The sequence below is a fragment of the Oncorhynchus tshawytscha genome, linkage group LG23 (assembly GCF_018296145.1).
Source record: "Oncorhynchus tshawytscha isolate Ot180627B linkage group LG23, Otsh_v2.0, whole genome shotgun sequence".
NCBI classification, from domain to species: domain Eukaryota; kingdom Metazoa; phylum Chordata; class Actinopteri; order Salmoniformes; family Salmonidae; genus Oncorhynchus; species Oncorhynchus tshawytscha.
The window spans coordinates 22,701,939-22,725,536 of record NC_056451.1 but is presented as its reverse complement, the minus strand read 5'-3'; the positions used below and the strand labels follow the sequence as shown (position 1 = coordinate 22,725,536).

The following is a 23,598-nucleotide window of genomic DNA, read 5'->3' as shown; positions in this document are numbered from 1 at the left end:
TGTGTAGATTGATGAGGGAAATCCTTTTAAAAAATCAATTTTAGAATAAGGCTGCACCGTAACAAAATGTGTACATGGAAAGGGGTCTGAATACTTTCTGAATTTACTGTAAGGGTTATGGTTTGGTATACGCTTAAAACAGAAATACAAAAGTTAACTTTATTGCTGGATTTGAACATGCAACCTTTGGCACCAGAGGCAGATGCATACGGTGTCAGCATGTTACAGTTAGGCTGGCGCCTAGCCGAAGTCGGTTAGGTGAACCGAATGAGTGTGCTTGCATACTCTCTTATTAAAAGCCCTTCTCTTTGAAAAAGTGATAAAAGTGTCAAACGGTACTGTTTGTCCATTTTTAGACACTTGCCAGTATATATATACGTTCTCAAAATAGTCAATCTAAGAAACAAAAAACGAAATGTCATTCGTTTTCACATTTTTGACGAAGAGATCTTAGTCAGACAATTTTACATCTAATTAAGATGTTTGGTGCAGTATTTGTCAATGAAATGTGCATGAAAACAAGTAATATCTCATTGAATGACAACACAGATTTTATTGTTGACCAATTACAGAAAAAAATCTGTGTGCCAAACAGGCAAAAAAAAAACTTACTGTAGTCCAAAACGAACAAAATGTCATCATAATATATGCACAAACTTTTCCTAATTGTTTCGAATGGGAAGGATGCGGACGCCTTTACGCCCATCTGCCATCCGCCCACAACGCCTTAGCCAAACCGAAACCTACTTGAAGGTAACAGCGCTCACTCTTCCCCTAGTGTCCGGTTTCCACGTCATCTCCCAACGCCCTTAGACATAGGTGAACGTTGAACACGGACTTGTATCATGGGTGACCTGGCTGGGTTCACAACCTTTTTTGGTTACGCTACCACAAGTACCCCCTCATGTACATTTCTACCAGTAATCCTATGGTCTCATGAGTCTTCTCAAGTAGCCTCTGCGGATAGGTGCTAGTACACCTGGTTGAGAACCACTTACGTCTAGCAATTGGTTGTGTTTTTACATGGGGTGTCATTTTGAAAGTACAGGTTTTCAACGTTCTCTGTCACACCACATCCCCATCAGTAGAAAGGGGTTAAGTTTCTCACATGGAAAAATGTACTGCTGCATGTCATCTATTGCACAGCTGTGAGGGTTGATTCTTGTTGACATGTCTTGAATGAGTTGGTTGTGAGACCAGTTTGTTCCAAGTGTCGTCAGAAAAAGAACTGAACAGTAAGAGATGATGTTGAGTGACATCTACATTTGCACACAATGAGTTAGACGGAGAGACAGGAAAGCATGTCACGTAGCCTCAAGCCTAATGTTATGAGTATTTTCTTCATTTAATTAGATGTGGTTTTCTGAACAATTGTGCATCAGGCTCATAAAGGCTGTCAGGTTATAGGGCTTTATTTGGATTTTGTAATATTAGAACCATGTGAACACTTGGAGTTATATTGAATAAAAACAAATAATACTGTTAGAGCTAAAATTCAAAGATAGGATGACACCTGCTCCAATTGATTTGATTGGTTGTAATCATAACCATACATGTTTGCATCACTTTTTTAAAAATTAGAATGAAAGCATTGTCATTTGAATGTCAGTCTTTCACATGTATTTTAAGGTGGTCAATTGTATATTCAGTTAAGAGTGGTGTTGTAAATCTAGTTTCATGGCTTCCCTGCAGAACGTCATAAACAGAGTGTTAATCACTGCGTCCAGGTGATCACAGAGCCGGTTAGTTCAGTCTTTCTCTGCTGTGTGAGGCTAACTTAAATGTCAGAATACATACAGTACTTTACATTCTGTTCTCTACAATGGTGCAGTGATACATATAATTGTGAAATTAAGAAGGTACATATAAAAAGTCTGGGTGCTCAATTAACTATGGGCTCACAATTATCTGCAGCAAGAAAATCAATCACATCAGGTCTTTATAACATTCACACCTGTAAAAAAATAAAATAAATATCTATTTAATTCAATTCAAACAAGTTTTTTCAAGGGCTCTATAAAGCAACATTATTGCTGCACTGTGTGATAAACTTCAGGTAAGTTTTGATGATTTGCAAAATGTCTCACCTTCGTCATGGAGGTAACCAAACAAGTTCAGATTCCACCTCATCTTAATCTTACATTGTCATGCCAACCTTGGCCTTTTCACTAGAAATCATCCCCATCAACTCAGGATGATCATGATGAGGATCATACCTGCATGTATAAACATATGACACAAAGACACAGCTGCTTGTGGAATAAACGAGAAATCAAAGATTAAACCGAAGGGTATAAGTCCGAGCAAAATGCATAACATTATGAATTAATATTTAATCAATCTGTTTATTTGAATGCTAATATATGACAGATTAGATACAGTTGAAGTCAGAAGTTTACATACACCTTAGCCAAATACATTTAAACTCAGTTTTTCACAATTCCTGACATTTAATCCTAGTAAAAATTCCCTATCTTAGGTCAGTTAGGATCACTTTATTTTAAGAATGTGGAATGTCAGAATAATAGAGATAATTATTTATTTCAGCTTTTATTTCTTTCATCACATTCCCAGTGGGTCAGAAGTTTACATACACTGACTTTGTTGTCCTAAAACCATTTTGTCACAACTTTGGAAGTATGCTTGGGTTCGTTGTCCATTTGGAAGACCCATTTGCGACCAAGCTTTAACTTCCTGACTGATGTCTTGAGATGTTGCTTCAATATATCCACATAATTTTCTTCCCTCATGATGCCATCTATTTCGTGAAGAGCACCAGTCCCTCCTGCAGAAAAGCACCCCCACAACATGATGCTGCCACCCCCGTTCTTCACGGTTGGGATGGTGTTCTTTGGCTTGCAAGCATTCCCCTTTTTCCTCTAAACATAACAATGGTCATTATGGCCAAACTGTTCTATTTTTGTTTCATCAGACCAGAGGACATTTCTCAAAAAAGTATGATCTTTGTCCCCATGTGCAGTTGCAAACCGTAGTCTGGCTTCTTTATGGCGGTTTTGGAGCAGTGGCTTCTTCCTTGCTGAGCGGCCTTTCAGGTTATGTTGATATAGGACTTGTTTTACTGTGGATATAGGTACTTTGTACCTGTTTCCTCCAACATCTTCACAAGGTCCTTTGCTGCTGTTCTAGGATTGATTTGCACTTTTCACACCAAAGTACATTCATCTCTAGGAGACAGAAGGTGTCTCCTTTCTGAGCGGTATAATGGCTGCGTGGTCCCATGATGTTTATACTTGCGTACTAATGTTTGTACAGATGAACGTGGTACCTTCAGGCGTTTGGAAATTGCTCCCAAGGACAAACCAGACCTGTGGAGGTCTACAATGTTTTTTTCTGAGGTCTTGGCTGATTTCTTTTGATTTTCCCATGATGTCAAGCAAAGGGGCGCTGAGTTTGAAGGTAGGCCTTGAAATACATCCACAGGTACACCTCCAATTGACTCAAATAATGTCAATTAGCCTATCAGAAGCTTCTAAAGCCATGACATCATTTTCTGGATTTTTCCAAGCTGTTTAAAGGCACAGTCAATTTAGTGTATGTAAACTTCTGACCCACTGGTATTTTGATACAGTGAATTATAAGTGAAATAATCTGTCTGTAAACAATTTTTGGAAAAATTACTTGTGTCATGCACAAAGTAGATGTCCTAACTGACTTGCCAAAACTATAGTTTGTTAACAAGAAATTTGTGGAGTGGTTGAAAAACGAGTTTAAATTACTCCAACCTAAGTGTATGTAAACTTCCGACTTCAACAGTATTTGCAGATAAATGGCTCAAACCTAACTTTTTTACTGGACAAATGACCTACACTGAGGATATTCTAATTTTCACAAACAAAATTTAGTGTCACAGGGGGAAAATACAAATCACCCAATTTGTTGCTTTTTCAATCTCATAAAACATACATCCAGTATTATGCAAAGTGTGTGTTTTTAGGGCAGAATTACAGTCAGTGGTTAGTTATGATTATAAATAAACATAGGACATGTTAGGACATAGGACATGAAGCAGGATAAGGAGAGTGTGGTCAACGGGTACTAGATGTAAATCTTGCTATCAATACTGGCCTATTATAGTTAAGACTACAATAGGCATAATCTGTCTCAGGATGGCATTTAGGTGGGCAAGATGTTTACAATAAATATAGAACATAATACAATGAAATGAATCTAAATAACATAATGACCATGGGCATACTGATTTTAAATAAAAAATTAAATAAATACAATATTTACCTGGAATGAATCAAATCTATGCTAATCAAATCAAATCAAATTTTATTTGTCACATACACATGGTTAGCAGATGTTAATGCGAGTGTAGCGAAATGCTTGTGCTTCTAGTTCCGACAATGCAGTAATAACGAGCAAGTAATCTAACTAACAATTCCAAAAAAAAATACTGTCATACACAGTGTAAGGGGACTAATCTGTCCTTGATCTGATCTTTCTTACTTTGTGGCACATGGGCCTTCATCACGGTTGTTTGGGTTTATAATTAAGTTCTGTGGTGACCATTTGGGACAGGGCAGGGAGTTGGTAAAATGCAGACTGGAGATATCTGGAGAAAATACATATGATCAGCATTATAAGTGGTGTGTAGGAAAAAACTGAACAGAAAATTAAATGATGTATCTGATTCAACCTAATTAAATGTTATCTGATGTTGACCATTGATAAAAAATAAAAATCGCATCTGGATTTGATGGCTCACCTTGCATGGTGATGAGGAAGAAAATGTTGCCTCCCTTGAGGAATTCTCTATGCTTCAGTTGCGTCAAGGTTAGGAATTTTAAGTAGCCAACTGCAGGGTTTACATAGAAGGACTCATCACCCCTGTTTTTTAGCATTCCGACTTTACGGGGATTGTTCCAGGAATCATAGTCTGCAAAATGGAGGAATACCTAGCGTCATACACATGCAAGGGAATGGGGGCTCTCATAATATTAGCATTTGCATTCAGTCATATGACTCATAAGCATGGCCATTTCTGTTTGCCACTGTCTCGAAAGGGTTTGTTTGTAAATGTGATCAAAGCTAGGCTGGGTATTGCAAATGAGCTGTGCCCTTACTATATTCGATTGTGTTTTGGACACACTCGTATTGAATGTTTAAATTTCTCTTACCGTCCTGAAGTGAGGGTTCAGTGGTAATGCTGATTTGCTTGGACATGCGTTGCTGAGTGTGGGGATTCTGGTCCAGCAGTTGAATCGTCACTTGTCGATGGTGGCAAGGCCACTGGAGTTGGTCATCATACTTTCCTGAGACTAAGCGCACATAGACTCCAAACAACATTTCACGAAGATAAATGGCAATCTGGTAGGCATAGCCCTCTGGGGAGTAGTATCTGGGGCTGTACACAACAGTGTTAATGTCACTGGTGGTTAAAAGATTCTCAAAGTCTTTAATCTGCCAGGTGTGATGGGGGCATTCGGTTTCTGACAGGTTGATGTCATCGATGGAAAACCCACCTGTAGACTGTCCTGCTCCTTTACGCACCTCAAACTCCACCTGGAACGTTTTGGTGGCATTCAGGGGCACGTGGTAGGGCATCCAGTGAGATCCTGGGGAACCTTCAGAGAGAGACACTAGAGATGAAACAATTATTTCTAGGAGTGAATTTTCTAAGTGGTTGATTCACCTTCTCATCATCCTAACCTGTGATCTGGCCCATGTGGCGTAGAGTTCCGTTAGGGTTTCTCTCATCACGATACACTCTCATCCAGATGTTGAGCTGGTCTGACTCGTTACCGCTGTGGTAGTAGTAGAACTGCAGACACTGGACACTGCACTTCCTACTGGGAGTCATCTCCCTGCTCTCCAGCCGGGCTGTGTCCCCCTCCTGGCCTGACGCTGTGCTGGCGTGCATGAAGAAACCAGTACCTGGGTAAAGTAGGGTAAGCATTTTTAACAATTGTCTGATATTTGTATCTAATTGTCCTACAGCACAAGTTCAGTTTACTGTCTGTATTAACAGCATTTTCATGAAGTTTGTTGGTAGTCTGTTGGTAAAGTGTGAGCTGTACTACAGCGTTAAATCTCACCGTCTGTCTTCCCCAGGTTGGTGAAATCAGAATAGGGCCCCCCAATAACAGTCTTCATTCTTTTCCAGCCACCTACCAAACTCTTAGTGCAGCGACTCATCCCACACAATCTCTGGTTGTCGAAGTTGCAATGTTCCATAAATGAAATAGATTTTTCTACAGGAGGAAAACAGAAAGGAGGAGAAGAATATACATGTTTTTCAACTTGGACATGCAGGACAGTAGACATGCTTGGTTTCATGACACACTCTTACTGCAGCCGTATAGCTTGTTCAGCATTAAGGCATCTTGTGGGCTCATTTCAAGGCGTTGTCCAATAATCTTTTGGTACTCAGGTTGCTTAGTGATGATGGTAGGTCCCTCTCCCTTGCTGAATGATGTCTCACTGTAATGCAGCACCGAGCTGTAGTCATACGGGAAACCCAGGGTGGTCGAATCATGGGGAGAGACTTTCACAAAGTTCCTCTCATGACCTGTAGACAAGGAGTGGATTCATGACACTTAATTACTGCTTTAGTTTACAACCTAAAATTTCCTGAAATTAAAGTCTTGAAAAACAGCCTATTACACTCATGATAAATAACCTTCATTTACTTTCGCAAACAATATTTTGCTAACATCATGAAGACATCATGTATATAAAGTTAATTTAATAACAAAAAAAATACATAATATGTAGACCTTATTATTAGAATTTATAACTGAAAATGTAAACAAACCGTGTCTTATGTTTTTCCAAACAATGGTCACATATTCATCCCTGTCATATCTGGACTGTTCATGCCAGATTCCCAGAGCGTGTAGAAACTCATGCTCCACAATGCCAATATGATCACAGTAATTTCCAATGGAAAGAGGCTGTCCATACTTGGAAGATCTCCCTACGTGGGAGGAACACCTACATTAAAAGAAAGCAAGGAGACACAAAAATGAACCTGTATCAATATCAAGCAAGTTAGATATCTTCAGTAAAAAGGGGCAAACTACCCATGTTCCCTCAAGTGGTCAGGCAGTGAAAAAATGATCTTACCCTCTGTTCTTCTGGGCTGAAATGAAGTGATACTCAGAGCCTCTGGGCTTGAAGTTGACGCATGATTTTAGTCTGAACTGCTCAAAGGCCCGCAGAATGATCCCTTTTGCATTCAAAGCTGAGTTCATATAGAAAACATATGGTAAAAGTGATGGCAAATTAAGGCCTTTGGGGGAACGATCCATCACTTATCCAACCTTTATTTATCAACCGGTATAGGAACAGATTACATCCGTACAACCACTGTTTCTGAGCAGATGCTGGATGCAGAATAATATGTTCAGTAAATGGTCAAAAGAGACTCTACAATCTTAGCTCCCATGTGCTTTATTGGAGACCGTGTTTTGGCCACTTAGGTTATCATTAGGTCTCCATTTACAAAGAACAAGCCAATGTTCTGTGTATAGACATATGACATCCCACCTGAGGACATCCCTCAAGTGACAGGTATAATCTACTGTGTGATGTTACTTGTAGATGTCTGTCCATATATGGACTTATAAATGGAGACCTGATGAAGATTTGTACTCACCAAGGGTTTCGTCTAGCACATAGGGGACGGGAAGGTCCCATAGTTTGTCCTTGTTCAAAACGGTATTCCTTGGAACCCTTCGCTTATGCGGAGGCTACATGATTTGAATACACCAGAAATAGTAAATGACAGTGAAAGAGTACATCTGAAGCCAGCAGAATATTCATTCAAATTCATAATCTTTTGTAGGGTGTACTGACCTCGATTATATCACCCTCGCGTAAGTCTAAGTCTGGAAGTTTAAATGCTGTAAATTATTATTCACTATGGAATCAAGGTAAAACAGAGTCTAAAAGAATATTGTAGTACATACTGACAACAACCAACTCTAGTTGCATAACTCAGCTTAACCTACCCATGTTTATTCTGTTGATGTCCAAGTCGAAATCCTCAATATCTTGAGAAATGACAAAATAACAAAAAGTTTGAAATAGAAAATGATCAATAATTGTTAGTATCCATTTTGTATTTGTATTTGAAAGTAGATTAAAGGCAACAGTTTTCCAAAAGTGTACATTTAAAAAATGGTGTCAATCCCATATAGGCCAATGCAAAACCTTTGGTCTGGACTACTCAAACTCCCTAGTATATTTATTTCGCTGGTTATTTTATTAAATAAAATGATGTATGGCTAGTGTATACAAACTCACCTCTGAAAATCGCTTGAGGCTGCGGATGAAGAAACAAATATGATTTTGTAGCAATTCCAGGTAAATGAATAAATTACTTAACCATGTAAACATTTCTGATCATGTCTTTGTAATTTGAAAATGTACATTTTTTTATCAATATAAAATTGGTATTCACAGTTCAATCTCTTACCCGAGACAACGTTATGAAGTCCACAACTAGGAAAATATAAATATACATTCTCCTATGGATACGAAACATATGTCCTTGCTATGGTCAAGTTACCTCAAATTCGAAATACTTTACAACAACACAAACACCAAACCAAATGTTGTCATGTGAAAAGAAAGTTGTAAATCATAAGACAAACTTATTCAAATCTTGTGTTTCTTCCCTTCTCTGTGTCTTTATAGTAGTGTATGCCCAGGTATTCCAACGGATCCAGACTTGAAGTGAAGTGACTCAAAACTTGGAACTTTTACACTTTCTTTATTACCATAGTTTTTCCTTGCAGACCTGTGAGTTAGCATTGCAAACAACTATTCATCACAAACACAATTATCATACTGTTAAATAACATTTATTTGCACAAGGTAGCAAATAGTGTACCTTGAACAAACATGACATCTTCTTCATTGTCAAAGCAAATCATCTAGGTGTATGATGTATGGAGGTAAGAAAGAGGTGTGGGAACCAATGGCCAGGTAATAACTGTAGTAATTATAATGGCTTTAATTACTGAATAACAATAGGTAATTGCACTTAAGAACCGTGGCTTGACCGTGGACAACACCCAGTCGTTCTCTGAAAACAAGGGACCCGCTCCTGCAGATTCATGCTCTACAACATCTGTAGAGTATGACCCTACCTCAGACAGGAAGCGGTGCAGGTCCTAATCTAGGAACTTGTCATCTCCCATCTGGACTATTGCAACTCTCTGTTGTCTGGGCCCCCCGCTTGTGTCATCACACCCCTGCAACTGGTCCAGAATGCTGCAGCGTGCCTGGTGTTCAGCCTTTCTAAGTTCTCCCATGTCACCCCACTCCTCTACACACTCCACTGGCTTCCAGTCCAAGCTTGCATCCACTACAAGACCATGGTACTTGCCTACGGAGCAGCAAGAGGAACTGTCCCCCCCTACCTTCAGGCTATGCTTAAACCCTACACACCAACCTGAGCACTTTCCTCTGCCACCTCTGATCTCATGGCCCTCCCACCCCTACAGGAGGGCAGCTCCTGCTCAGCCCAGTCCAAGATCTTCTCTGTCCTGGCTCCCCAATGGTGGAACCAGCTTCCCCCTAAAAGCTAGGATAGCAGAGTCCCTGCCCATGTTCTGAAAACATCTGAAACCCTACCTCTTCAAAGAGTATCTTAAACAGTCAAAACGAGGCTGTTCTGAAGACAAAAGGGGGTGCAACTCAATATTAGGAAGGTGTTCCTAATGGTTTGTATACTCGGTGTACATACAGTGCTTTCGGGAAGTATTCAGACCCCTTGACTTTTTCACATTTTGTTACGTTACTACCTTATTCTAAAATTGATTAAATGAAACATTTTCCTCATCATTAAAATGAAATATAGTATCGGCTTTCTATTTCGCAACAAAGCCTCCTTCACTCACGCCGCCAAACTTACCCTAGTAAAACTGACTATCCTACCGATCCTCGACTTCGGCGATGTCATCTACAAAATAGCTTCCTACACTCTACTCAGCAAACTGGATGCAGTCTATCACAGTGCCATCCTTTTTGTTACCAAATCACCTTATACCCCCCACCACTGCGACCTGTATGCTCTAGTTGGCTGGCCCTCGCTCCATATTCGTCGCCAGACCCACTGGCTCCAGGTCATCTATAAGTCTATGCTAGGTAAAGCTCCGCCTTATCTCAGTTCACTGGTCACGATAACAACACCCACCCGTAGCACACGTTCCAGCAGGTATATCTCACTGATCATCCCCAAAGCCAACACCTCTTTTGGCCGCCTTTCCTTCCAGTTCTCTGCTGCCAGTGACTGGAACGAATTGCAAAAAATCGCTGAAGTTGGAGACTTTGATTTCCCTCACCAACTTTAAATATCAACTATCTGAGCAGCTAACCGATCGCTGTACATAGATTGGGTGGGCTATTTACAGATGGACTATCTACCTCATCTCCATAATGTTTTTATTTTATTTACTTTTCTGCTCTTTTGCACACCAGTATCTCTACTTGCTCATCATCATCTGCTCATTTATCACTCCAGTGTTAATCTGCTAAATTGCAATTATTCGCTCCTATGGCCTATTTATTGCCTACCTCCTCATGCCTTTTGCACACACTGTATATAGACTTTCTTTTATCTACTGTGTCATTGATTTGTTTATTGTGTTATTGGCTTGTTTATTGTTTACTTCATGTGTAACTGTGTTGTTGTCTGTGTCACACTGCTTTGCTTTATCTTGGCCAGGTCACAGTTGCAAATGAGAACTTGTTCTCAACTAGCCTACCTTGTTAAATAAAGGTGAAATAAAAAATAAAAAAATAAATACCCTATAATGACAAAACGAAAACAGGTTTTAGAAACAGAAATACCCCATTTACATAAATATTCAGAACTTTTGCTATGAGACTCGAAATTGAGATGTTTCTACATCTTGATTGGAGCCCACCTGCATTTCAAAAGGCACAGCACTGTCTATATAAGGTCCCACAGTTGACAGTGCATGTCAGAGCAAAAACCAAGCCATGAGGTTGAAGGAATTGTACATAGAGCTCCGAGACAGGATTGTGTTGAGGTACAAATCTGGGGAGGGGTGCAAAAACATTTACACAGCATTGAAGGTCCCCAAGAACACAGTGGCCTCCATCATTCTGTTTTATTTTAAATTTTTGACATTAGGGTTGGTAATATACAAGGCACAAACATTTACCATACATTAATATAATCTCTCTGGTAAATCATCGTAGGTCATCAGGCTTTATAGACTGTTGTTAGGTATATGTTTAGGTTCTAATGTCATTTAGTGACTAAACCACAACATAAGAGCCATAACAATGATCGCAGGGGAGACACCAGTCCAGAGGAGAAGTCAGAGGCTGGAAGATAAAGGACAGAAATATCAACCTTTCACTAAATGAATGAGTCATATAGATGCTTTTAAAGGGGCAATCTGCATTTCAAACAATAACAAAGCAGAAACCCCGACACTGGTTTTGGTAAAATGCTCAGGGATGGGGCTGGAGAAATGTATCCACTCTCAAATTCATAGGCAGAGCTATGGATGCAAGGACTGACCATACATGATATCAAAATTATAGTTAAACCATGCTTTGAAGCTATACAGTGTTTGATTGCAATTACATTGCTTTAATACAAACTTATATTTTGGTTTCTGGTGGGATACGACATTTGAACTCAGCTCATGAGGCATTTATGTTATATTCTTAAAGATGTCCTCCAGCAATTTCTGAACTTTTACTGTTAAAGTGATATCCAATGTATAAATACAGTAAAGTACACACATTTAAGGGTAAAACTTTTTTTTTTTGGAGCAATTGCAAACTTCAAGGGGTAGGGCATTCAAGGAGTTGGTCTGATGGGAATCCGCGATGTCATCAGCCTCCTTGCTTGAGGGACAATGGAAGAGTAATAGAGAACAAAAGAGGAAAGGTGATTTACCTGGACCACCTATTAAGGGGAAATCAGCAGTTGCTACATCAATTTTTGCACTTATAAATGAATGATATGGACCCATTGATTCCAGAAGAATATAACTTAAATGCCTCACGAGCTTAGTTCAACTGTCGTACCTCATCAGAACCCAAAATATAAGCTTGTTGTACTCCAATGTTTGCAAACAAAGTAGATGTAAACATATATTAAATAGCCTCAACATGGTTAAAACTATTATTTTGACATCATGGATGGACAGTCCTTGCATCCATAGGTCTGTCTATGAATTTGAGTGGTCACTTTTCTCCAGCCCCATCCCTCAGCTTGTTACCTAAACAGAGGTGGGGAAAACACTTTATTGTTTCATTTGCTCTCTAATAAATGGTTTATAAAGGTGATATAAGTTGATACAATTCTACAAGTACAGGTTCTGATTTCCCTGTCAGTGGTTGACATGTTAGTAGCAGAAGTAAGGGCAGTCTCTGTAAAAATAACAAATAAATAATATATTGAGCAAAAATATGTATGTCGTAAATAAAACACCAGACAATTTGTATGTAGTCAGTCAGTATACATACCATTTTGAAAAGTGGTACTGTTATCCACAGACACTGGATCAGTATCTGTCAGAAATAAAAATCAAAATATGAGAGGGACCCATGAACACTGGCGTCAGCTTCGTATTATCAATGACATCAGGGGGAAAGGAGGTTCTGGTCTATTGTATGTGATTCTGAATCTGATCAGCAGCATCAACTTGATCATAGCAGGCCATGAGGAATTAGTCAAGCGACATGGTTTGGTGAGCTTTGAGCCTGTAAAACACAAGATGTACCATACTATCAGGGATGACTTCTAACAATAAAAACACTTAACTGCCAGTCTGCCAGAACCTAACGTATCAATGTTTAACTCCTTATATCATGTGTCAAATTAAAATGTTAAGTTTTCATGTTTGATTGAAATATGCCCTAACAATTGTAACATGGAGGCTTACCCCTTAAAGGACCCAGCTTGGTGTGGTCTGAGGTTGGCCCCTCTTGGACACTGCCCACTCTCTCCCAGTTGGCACTGATACTGGCACAGAGGGTCATACCACACTCCTGGTTGTCCTCAAAGCTGCATGTCTCCAGGAATGTGACCGCAGATGCTGCATAATTGGAACAAGGGAAGTATTTGCATGGTAGACAAGTAGTGATGCAAACACATGGATTACTCATAGTGCTTAAGGCACTAGCTAAAGGCACATCCTGCACTATGTTGTATAACCTCCAAATATCATTGGACTATGCACACTATGCACTGTTCTGAGAACCCATTAGCTTCAAATACATTAAATGTATTTCATTCAAAGTAAATTTGACTTTGAATGAAACACTGACCGATGACGTAAGACCTTGTCAACTGCTTTACGACATTCCCATCAATGACCAATACTATATAAAATCTATTGACATGCTGCTAATGAAACACATAAGTCCATGGTTTGGTTTCATTCTTTCACTGAGCAAAGTTCTATAGCTTACTTACTGCAGTTATACAGCATGTTAAGATTTAAGACGTCATTGGAGCTCATGTCCAGCCGTTGGCCAACTACATTCTGCTTGCTTAGTGATGACGATGGATCCGTTGCCATTGGTGAAGTCTTCCTTTCCGTAGTGCATTGCCGAGGTCTAGTCAAACGGGGTAGTTTTTCAAAATTGTGCTCCTTTCCTGAGTACAAAAATAATAAGTAGAATTATGCCTTTACTTGACATGGTACTTGTATTGCTGTGTCGATTGTATTTCAACACTTCAAATGAAATTGTATTGGTCGCATACAGTTGGTTAGCAGATGTTATTGTGAGTGTAGCGAAATGCTAGTGCTTCTAGTTCCGACAGTGCAGCAACATCTAACATGTAATCTAACAATTCCACAACAACTACCTAATACACACAAATCTAAGTAAAGGAATGGAATAAGAATATTTACATATAAATATTTGGATGAGCAATGGCAAAACAGCATAGGCAAGATGCAATAGAAAGTATGAAATACAGTTGAAGTCAGAAGTTTACATACACCTTAGTCAAATACATTTAAACTCAGTTTGTCACAACTCCTGACATTTAACCCTAGTAAAAATTCCCTGTCATAGGTCAGTTAGGATCACCACTTTATTTTAAGAATGTGACATGTCAGAATAATAATAGAGAGAATTATTTATTTCAGCTTTTATTTCTTTCATCACATTCCCAGTGGGTCAGAAGTTAACATACACTCAATTAGTATTTGGTAGCATTGCCGTTAAAATTGTTCCTGACTGATGTCTTGAGATGTTGCTTCAATATATCCACATAATTGTCCTTCCTCATGATGCCATCTATTTTGTGAAGTGCAGCAGTCCCTCCTGCAGCAAAGCATCCCCACAACATGATGCTGCTACCCCCGTGCTTCACGGTTGGGATGGTGTTCTTCGGCTTGCAAGCATTCCCCTTTTTCCTCCAAACATAACGATGGTCATTATGGCCAAACAGTTATATTTTTGTTTCATCAGACCAGAGGAAATTCCCCCAAAAAGTATGATCTTTGTCCCCATGTGCAGTTGCAAACCGTAGTCTGGCTTTTTTATGGCGGTTTTGGAGCAGTGGCTTCCTCCTTGCTGAGCGGCCTTTCAGGTTATTTCGATATAGGACTCGTTTTACTGTGGATATAAATACTTTTGTTCCTGTTTCCTCCCGCATCTTCACAAGATCCTTTGCTGTTGTTCTGGGATTGATTTGCACTTTTCGCACCAAAGTACGTTCATCTCTAGGAGACAGAAGGCGTCTCCTTCATGAGCGGTATGACAGCTGTGTGGTCCCATGGTGTTTATACTTGCATACTAATGTTTGTACAGATGAACGTGGTACCTACAGGCGTTTGGAAATTGCTCCCAAGGATGAACCAGACCTGTGGAGGTATACAATTTTTTTTCTGAGGCGGATTTCTTTAGATTTTCCCATGATGCCAAGCAAAGAGTTACTGAGTTTGAAGGTAGGCCATGAAATACATCCACATGTACACCTCCAATTGACTCAAATGATGTCAATTAGCCTATCAGAAGCTTCTAAAGCCATGACATCATTTTCTAGAATTTTCCAAGCTGTTTAAAGGCACAGTCAACTTAGTGTATGTCAAATTCTGACCAACGGGAATTGTGATACAGTGAATTATAAGTGAAATACTCTGTCTGTAAACAATTGTTGAAAAAATTACTTGTGTCATGCACAAAGAAGATGTCCAAACCGACTTGCCAAAACTATAGTTTGTTAACAAGACATTTGTGGAGTGGTTGAAAAATGAGTTTCAATGACTCCAACCTAAGTGTAGGTAAACTTCCGACTTCAACTGACTGAGAAAGACTGAGTCTTTCTGAGTAAGTCTCTAAGATCTTTCCACAGCTGGATTGTGCAGCATTTGCTGATTTTCAGGTCTTGTCATAGACTTTCAAGTAGATTTAAGTCTAAACTGTAACTCGGCCACTTAGGAACAGTCACCCTCTTCTTGGTAAGCATCTCCAGTGTAGATATGGCGTTGTGTTTTAGGTTAATGTCCAGCTGAAATGTGAATTCATCTCTCAGTGTCTGGTGGAAAGCAGACAACCAGATTTTCCTATAGGCTTTTGCCTGTGCTTAGCTCCAATACTTTTTTTTGTTAATCATGAAGAACTCCCCAGTCCTTAACAATTACAAGCATATCCATAACATGAGGCAGCCACTACTTTGCATGAAAATATAGGGAGTGGTACTCCGTAATGTGTGGTATTGTTTTTGCCTCAAACATAAAACATAGTTTTCAGGACAAAAGGTGAATTGCTTTGCCACATTTTTTGCAGTATTACTTTAGTGCCTTGTTGCAAACAGCATGCATGTTTTGGAATATGTTTATTCTGTACAGGCTTTCTTCTTTTCACTCTGTCAATTAGGTTAGTAGTGTGGAGTAACTATAATGTTGTTGATCCATCCTCAGTTTTCTCCTATCACAGCCATTAAACTCTGCAACTGTTTTAAAGTCCCCATTGGCTTCATGGTGAAATCCCTGAGCTGTTTCCTTCCTCTCCGGCAACTGAGATAGGAAGGACGCCTGAATGTTTGTAGTGACTGGGTGTATTGATACACCATCCAAAGTGTAAATAATAACTTCACCATGCCCAGAGGGATATTCAAAGTCTGCTTTTTTATTTTTACCCATCTACCATTAGGTTCCCTTCTATGCGAGGCATTGTAAAATCTTTGTGGTTGAATCTGTTTGAAATTCACTGCCCGAATGATGTACCTTACAGATAATTGTGTGTGAGGTACAAAGATGAGGTAGTCATTAAAAAATAATGTCCAGGACTAATGTTAAGCAAATTTTTACTCCTGAACTTATTCTGGCTTGCCTTATTAACAAAGGGGTTGAATAGCTACTGACTCAAGACATTTCAGATTTTCATTTTTCATTTGTAAAATATGATTCCACTTTGATATTTCTGAAGGCACAGTAGGTAGGGGTAAAATTGACTAGGCTGTCAGGATAGATAATAAACAGTAGTAGCAGTGTATGTGAAGAATGTGATAGTGTGTCTGTGTGTGTGGCATCAACATATGCTTTGGTGTGTGTTTTTTGTGAGTGTGTGTGTGTGTGTGTGTGTGTGTGTGTGTGTAGGAGTGTTGGTGTAGTAAGTAAGTGAGTGTGTGGGTAGAGTCCAGTGGGTGTGCATAGAGCTAGTGCAACAACAACAAAAATTGTCTGGATGGCCATTTGATCAACTGCTTAGCAGTCTTGTGGCTTGGGGGTAGAAGCTGTTCAGAATCATTTCTGTCCTTGACTTGGTGCTCCAGTACCGCTTGTCATGTGGTAGCATAGACAACAGTGGCTGGAATCTTTTACCATTTTTAGGATCTTCTTCTGACATCGCCTGGTATGGAGGTCCTGGATGGCAGGGAGCTCGGCCCCAGAGATGTACTGGGTCATATGCACTACCCTCTGTAGCGTCTTGCAGTCAGATGCCAAGCTGTTGCCGTATCAAGCGGTGATGTAGCCAGTCAAGATGCTCTCAATAGTATAGCTGTATAACTTTTTGAGGATCTTTCGGCCCGTGGCAAATATTATCAGCCTCCTGAGGGGAAAGAGGCGATGTCGTGCCCTCTTCACGACTGTGTTGGTGTGCTTGGACCATGATAGGTCCTTAGTGATGTGGACACAGTCATGGGTGAACAGGGAGTACAAGGGGGACTAAGCACGCACCCTTGTGGAGCCACTGTGTTGAGGATCAGCATCGTGGATGTGTTGTTGCCTACCCTTGCCTCCTGGGGCGACCTGTCAGGAAGCCCAGGATCCAGTTGCAGAGGAAGGTGTATAATCACAGGGTCCTTAGCTTAGTGATGAGCTTTGCGGGCACTATGGTGTTGAACGCTGAGCTGTAGTCAATGAATAGCATTCTCACATAGGTGTTCCTTTTGTCCAAGTGGGAAAGGGCAGTGTGGAGTGCAATAGAGATTGCATCATCTATTGATCTGTTGGGGCGGTATACAATTTGGAGGCGGTCTAGGGTTTCTGGGATGATGGTGTTGATGTGAGCCATGACCAGCCTTTCAAAGCATGTTCACAGACGTGAGTGCTATGAGTCAGTAGTCATTTAGGCAGGTTATCTTAGTGTTCTTGGGCACAGGGACTGTGGTGGTCTGCTTGAAACATGTTGGTATTACAGACTCGGCCAGAGACATGTTGAAAATGTCAGTGAAGACACATTTGAGTTGGTCAGCGCATGTTCGGATTACACATCCTGTTAATCCGTCTGGCCCTGCGTTTTTGTGAATGTTGACCTGTTTAAAGCTGTGCCTCCCTTTGTAGTCTGTAATAGTTTGCAAGCCATGCCACATCTGCCACGTCACTGTGGGGACGACGTCATCGATGCACTTATTGAAGCCAGTGACTGATGTGGTGTACTCCTCAATGCCATCGGAAGAATCCCAGAATATGTTCCAGTCTGTGCTAGCAAAACAGTCCCGTAGCTTAGCATCTGCTTCTTCTGACCACTTTCTTATAGACCGATTCACTGGTGCTTCCTGCTTTAGTTTTTGCTTGTAAGCAGGAATCAGGAGGATAGAATTATTCTCCCTTGCCAAATGGAGGGCGAGGGAGAGCTTTGTATGCGTCTCTGTGTGTGGAGTAAAGGTGGTCAGTGATGAATAAATACATGTCCATTGGGTTGGAGGAAGAACAAAAGACTGTTTAGGGGGTGTGGGGGGAATGACCATATGGAGAGGAGCATGACCATTAGGAGGTGTGGGGGGAATGACCATATGGAGAGGAGCATGACCATTAGGGTGTGTGGGGGGAATGACCATATGGAGAGGAGCATGACCATTAGGAGGTGTGAGGACCAAGTGAAATAAAAACAAAATTATAAGAAACAAATAGATAATCTACATATTAACAACTGCAACTGTGATGAATGTCGTTGGGGTGGGGGAAGAGTAAAAGTCAGTTGAGGGGGGTGTCCATAGGGGAAGCAGAATGTAATAAGTCAATTTGCTATCTTGAAAAATACTACCAAATACTAACCAAATAAAATGTATATAAACATACTGTAAGTATAAGTGATTTTTTTAAAGGGCTCTTTAGCCATCTGAGAACTCAGCAAATGTTTCTAGTTCAGGCTGAACACACAGATAAACATTACAGTTTATTAATGTAAGGGGTGCGTACTGGCGGCAGGGAAGTCTGGCGCAAGAGAGCAAAAACTGGGTTTACAACGGAGCAGTTTAATACATAAAACCACCGGCATCCAGAACAAACAATAAATGGGTACAAAACCTGTCGCACACCAGAATAACGTGCACCTGCACTTACAATAAACAATTCCGGACAAGGACATGGGGGGAACAGAGGGTTAAATACACAACATGTAATGAGGGGATTGAAACCAGGTGTGTGGGAAGATAAGACAAAACAATTGGAAAATGAAAAGTGGATCGATGATGGCTAGAAGACCGGCAATGCCGAACGCCTCCCGAACAAGGAGAGGAACCGACTTCGGCGGAAGTCGTGACAATTAATGTCTGGGTTTGAAAACATTGACAAACCTGTTCTTATATCATTGATAACTTAGGATTTGTTGGTTGAATTAAGCTACAGTTTTGAAACACGAGATATGGTCAAACAAAGAAACTCAACAGTAGTGCAACATAATGAAATGTAGGCCTAATGTCCCAGTTTAAATTAATGCGGGAATTGATTTTAACTCATTGGATATTTAAATTGTAGGTAGTAATTAATCATATTCGTACCAGAAACATACGTTGTGAGACAGCCAAGCTCACCACAAGAAGTATACATCCTCCCTTGTCCTTGTAACAGTCAAGCTGCCTGATTAGACAAAGTTGCAACAGAAACATTTAGTAATACAGTTCTGTACAATCTGTCATTTCTTTCCATCAAAGGAATTTGACTGCGAACAATAGTGTTTTCTTGACTGCTTAGTCATGCAATCACTGTATCGCACAGTTAAACAAATGATCATTTATATTTATCACGTATAAGTCTGTATTGGATGATATGCAATGTTTTTTTGCATATCCCAACTCTCCCTGAGACCCTTGGGAGAGTGGGATCACAGCCAGGGTTCGCCATTATCAACAGCGACCCTGGACAAATTAGGGTTAAGTACCTTGCTCAAGGGCACATCGAAATAGTTTTTCACCTTGTCAGCTCAGGGTTTCGAACTAGCATCCTTTCAGTTACTGGTCCATTGCTCTAACTGCCAGGCCACCTGCCGCCCTAATGCTTTGGTCCAAACTTAATCAGTGGAACCTTATCTGAAAATCCACCTGGATGGGGACGATGATTCCTCAACTGAACTTCAGCAGCTCTGAATTCCCTCAAACTGTCTTCACAGTCACAGTTATGAGGAGGAAAAGGTTGAGCCTATACATGGATTCCCTTATTCTAACGGTGTTCCCAGACCTCAAGAAACATTGTCAAGATGCTGCAGGCTCACATTATTGCCCTCACCCTTACATATTTTATTTTCATCAAAACAAAAGACAGTGTAATAATTGCACTCCAACGCAACTAGAAAGATCACCTCATTCATCTAAATATCCCTAGTGATTATTTTTATTTCTCATTAAAATCTTTGTTTTTTTTTACTGTTTCACTAAACTGTGGAAATCGGATGAGGTAATTAATATTAGATCTTTATATCTGACCTCCAAATCATTAAAAAGCAAAAGAGCAAAATGAAAGACACCAGTTCAGCCTTCTTGAGGAAAGGAGTATTTGTGGACCACCAACCACCATATACAGTAGTCTATGTAAACCAATACTTATGTAAGCCGATAATTTGTCACATTTTACCTTCCAGCTAAGACACATGCAATATTTGGTATGACCTGATTAGTGTTTTCTTCATGCAGTATAAGACTGTAAATAGATGTGTTCAGGAAAGAGTGGGGACAGTTCGTCAAGTCTCAGTGCTCACTGTTATGCAAGACATTAGAGATGGGAAATGTCTGAAAAGACAAAGACGCATCAGGTTAGTCTGTCCTTTTGTGATACACATCATCAAGCAAGAAACAGTGTCATCACTCATGCAGAAACAACTGTACATATTTCAGTCAGCTGCAAGAGCATCAAACAGAGTTACTGTCAGTTGTTGTCTACGGTGATGCAAGGTTTGTTGCTATTTGTTCCTGTTGTTACACATATTTGCGCTGATATGAGGGATGAGTGATTTGTATTGATAGAATGTATACAAGTCAATCAATCATTCAAAGTCACAACATCCATGTCAGACTGTTATTTGCACGTAGAAGGTAAACATGGCACTGTGACACAAAGGTTATATTCATTTACTAGGTAACGTTTTAAACAAACACGGTAAGATTTGTTTCAAAATAAAGGATGTAGAAGTATATTGGGGGACTGGAAGGGGCATGTTAGAAGATAGTGTTTATGTAACGACTTCCGCAGAAGTTAGTGCCTCTCCTTGTCCGGGCGGTGTTCGGCTCACCTGCTTTCTAGCTGCCACCGATCTACGTTTCTTTTTCTATTTCTTTTGTCTTGATTGTACACACCTGGTTCCCATTCCGTTACAATTATTTTCCCTATTTAACCCTCTGGTTCCCAATATGTTTTGTGCATGTTTGTTCCTTGTTGAGTGTTATTAGACTGCTGTGTTATGGTGTGTTTTCCCTGAGTGGAATTTTATGGTTTTCTTTTCGAGTAAAGTACGTTATTTTACTCAGTTCTGTGTCCTGCGCCTGACTCCATCCTCACCGCTGCACACTGACAGTTTATTAGAAACACGTTCAAATTATTAAGATATTAGATCGCATTCATTGAGAAGGTACATTTACTTTATATTTTTTTCTATTTTCATTGACAATTAGGTATGATCATAACTAAGTAATATATATATATATTATTTTCAATCATAACAGTCAAACATAACTAGAAGAAGTGGAGTGAATTAATACATTGACTGTTCATTGAAAGAAAAATATAAAATGTAATAAAAGCATTATTTGAAAAAGTGTCATTATATAGGTCCCCCACCATCAATGATCAATTGTGTCATTTTGTCATTGCATTCACAATTATCTGTACATGAGATGACTCATCCTATTGTCAGTTGTGGACAAAATCAAGATGAATTTAAACAGATTCCTTACATTGGTAAATGCAAAAAACGTCTATGGGTTTTAGAATAGGCTAACTCGACTTCCTACAACCAGGACCAGACTTTCACTCCTGCTCCCTATATTCAAAGGCCAGGTGAGGATGGGAGCTGTCACATCAGTGAGTCAACAGCAGCAGATGAGTCAGAAGGATGACCACAGAGGAGGAGGCAAAACCAGGAGAGAAGCCAAGGATGCTAGAGGTGAGATAAAGATTATAGTGTTAGTTTTCTTTGGCTACAATTCACTTTAATGATGTATTATGTATTATGTATGTATTACCTACTGTTATGGCCACAATGTTGACATGAGGTAACGTTAGAGTAATGTGTAAAGGGGGAGGGGTTTGAGTACCTGTTGACTTCCTTAGTCGTTGTTGGAAGAGTGGTTGTGTCCTTAGTCGTTGTTGGGAGAGTGGTTGTGTCCTCAGTCGTTGTTGGAGGAGGGAGAGTGGTGTCAATGAGCCTACAACAAAGGATACAGAACCATTTCAAATAAAAGTTGACATAATAATGAGTAGTTGGACAGTCTTTGGTTTCTGATGTTTGGAACAAACCACTGAAACTGTAGTCTTACATAAATATATATATATTTTTTTTTTACAAACAAAGATATGCTGTATTCTATAATCACAACACATTTTTGTTTTTCCATAAAACAAAATTGTGATTTTGAGAGTGAAAATCAGAGAAATATATTTTTACAACTCATATGATTTTTCACACAGGCTGCCTTTTCTTTGCTGGATGGAAAGACAGCAATCACAAACAGCATAATGTTAAAGGCTAAGCACTTAGACATAATAAGCCACTATGTCCCAATCATTAGAATATGAAAACACAACCATTAGGCTAAGCATTTCCCAATGTTTACATCCCCAGACCCACTCCAATGTGCATACCGCCACAACAGATCCACACTTGATACAATCTCTATTGCACTCCACACTGCCCTTTCACACCTGGACAAAAGGAACACCTATGTGAGAATGCTATTCATTGACTACAGCTCAGCGTTCAACACCATAGTGCCCTCAAAGCTAATCACTAAGCTAAGGACCCTGGGACTAAACACCTCCCTCTGCAACTGGATCCTGGACTTCCTGATGACGGGCCGCCCACAGGTGGTAACGGTAGGTAACAACACATCCGCCACGCTGATCCTCAACCCAGGGGCCCCTCAATGGTGCGTGCTCAGCCCCCTCCTGCACTCCCTGTTCACTCATGACTGCACGGCCAGGCACGACTCCAACACCATCATTACATTTGCCGATGCCACAATAGTGGTAGGCCTGATCACTGACAACAACGAGACGGCATATAGGGAGGAGGTCAGAGACCTGGCAGTGTGGTGCCAGGACAACAGTGCGAACGGCCCAGTGCATCACTGGGGCCAAGCTTCCTGCCATCCAGGACCTCTATACCAGGCAGTGTAAGAGGAAGGCCCTAAAAATTGTCAAAGACTCCAGCCACCCTAGTCATAGACTGTTCTCTCTGCTACCACACGGCAAGCGGTACCGGAGCGCCAAGTCTACATCCAAGAGGCTTCTTAACAGCTTCTACCTCCAAGCCATAAGACTCCTGAGCATCTAGCCAAATGGCTACCCAGATTATTTGCATTGCCCCCCCCTTCCCCTCTCGACACCACGGCCACTCTCTGTTGTCATCTATACGTAGTCACTTTAATGAACTCTACCTACATGTACATACTACCTCAACTAACTGGTGCCCCCACACATTGACTCTGTACCAGCACCCCCCTGTATATATTGTTATTTTTTTTTACTGCTGCTCTTTAATTGCTTGTTACTTGTTCTCTTATTCTTATCTGTATTTTTTGAAACTGCACTTTTGGTTAGGGGCTCGTAAGTAAGCATTTCACTGTAAGGTCTACACCTGTTTATTCGGCGCATGTGACTAATAAAGTTTGATTTGATTTGAGAAGCAAGGGTAGGACAGCTGGTAGAGAATAGTTTGAGCATCCCTGAGATTATTAAATGCTAG

General features: G+C 40.2%; 1 protein-coding gene and 1 long non-coding RNA gene across 2 annotated transcripts; both read right to left on the bottom strand.

The window, feature by feature from the left end:
* Positions 1-3,690: 3,690 nt before the first annotated feature.
* LOC112235283 (meprin A subunit beta) lies at positions 3,691-8,728 on the bottom strand. The gene is made up of 13 exons (XM_024403703.2): positions 8,447-8,728; positions 8,275-8,293; positions 7,980-8,021; positions 7,825-7,856; positions 7,625-7,718; positions 7,093-7,210; positions 6,782-6,960; positions 6,317-6,535; positions 6,063-6,218; positions 5,677-5,901; positions 5,145-5,591; positions 4,733-4,903; positions 3,691-4,579 (listed from the first exon to the last, which is right to left on the bottom strand). The coding sequence occupies exons 1-13, from the start codon at positions 8,513-8,515 to the stop codon at positions 4,470-4,472; spliced, it is 1,881 nt and encodes a 626-aa protein (XP_024259471.1). The 5' UTR covers positions 8,516-8,728; the 3' UTR covers positions 3,691-4,469.
* A 2,422-nt stretch (positions 8,729-11,150) lies between these two features.
* On the bottom strand, positions 11,151-13,031 carry LOC121840566. Its single transcript, XR_006079685.1, has 3 exons — positions 12,906-13,031; positions 12,487-12,723; positions 11,151-11,331 (listed from the first exon to the last, which is right to left on the bottom strand). It is a non-coding gene; the product is annotated as an uncharacterized LOC121840566 (long non-coding RNA).
* Between the last annotated feature and the right edge of the window lie 10,567 nt (positions 13,032-23,598).

Bases quoted from the DNA above. Each gene is read 5' to 3' on its own strand.
- LOC112235283 (XM_024403703.2), bottom strand. From the start codon at position 8,515: ATGTTTCGTATCCATAGGAGAATGTATATTTATATTTTCCTAGTTGTG. The intron at 7,857-7,979 runs GTAGGTTAAGCT...TTAAACTTCCAG, and splicing joins CATCAACAGAATAAACATGG to ACTTAGACTTACGCGAGGGT. The intron at 7,719-7,824 runs GTCAGTACACCC...CAAATCATGTAG, and splicing joins GCGAGGGTGATATAATCGAG to CCTCCGCATAAGCGAAGGGT.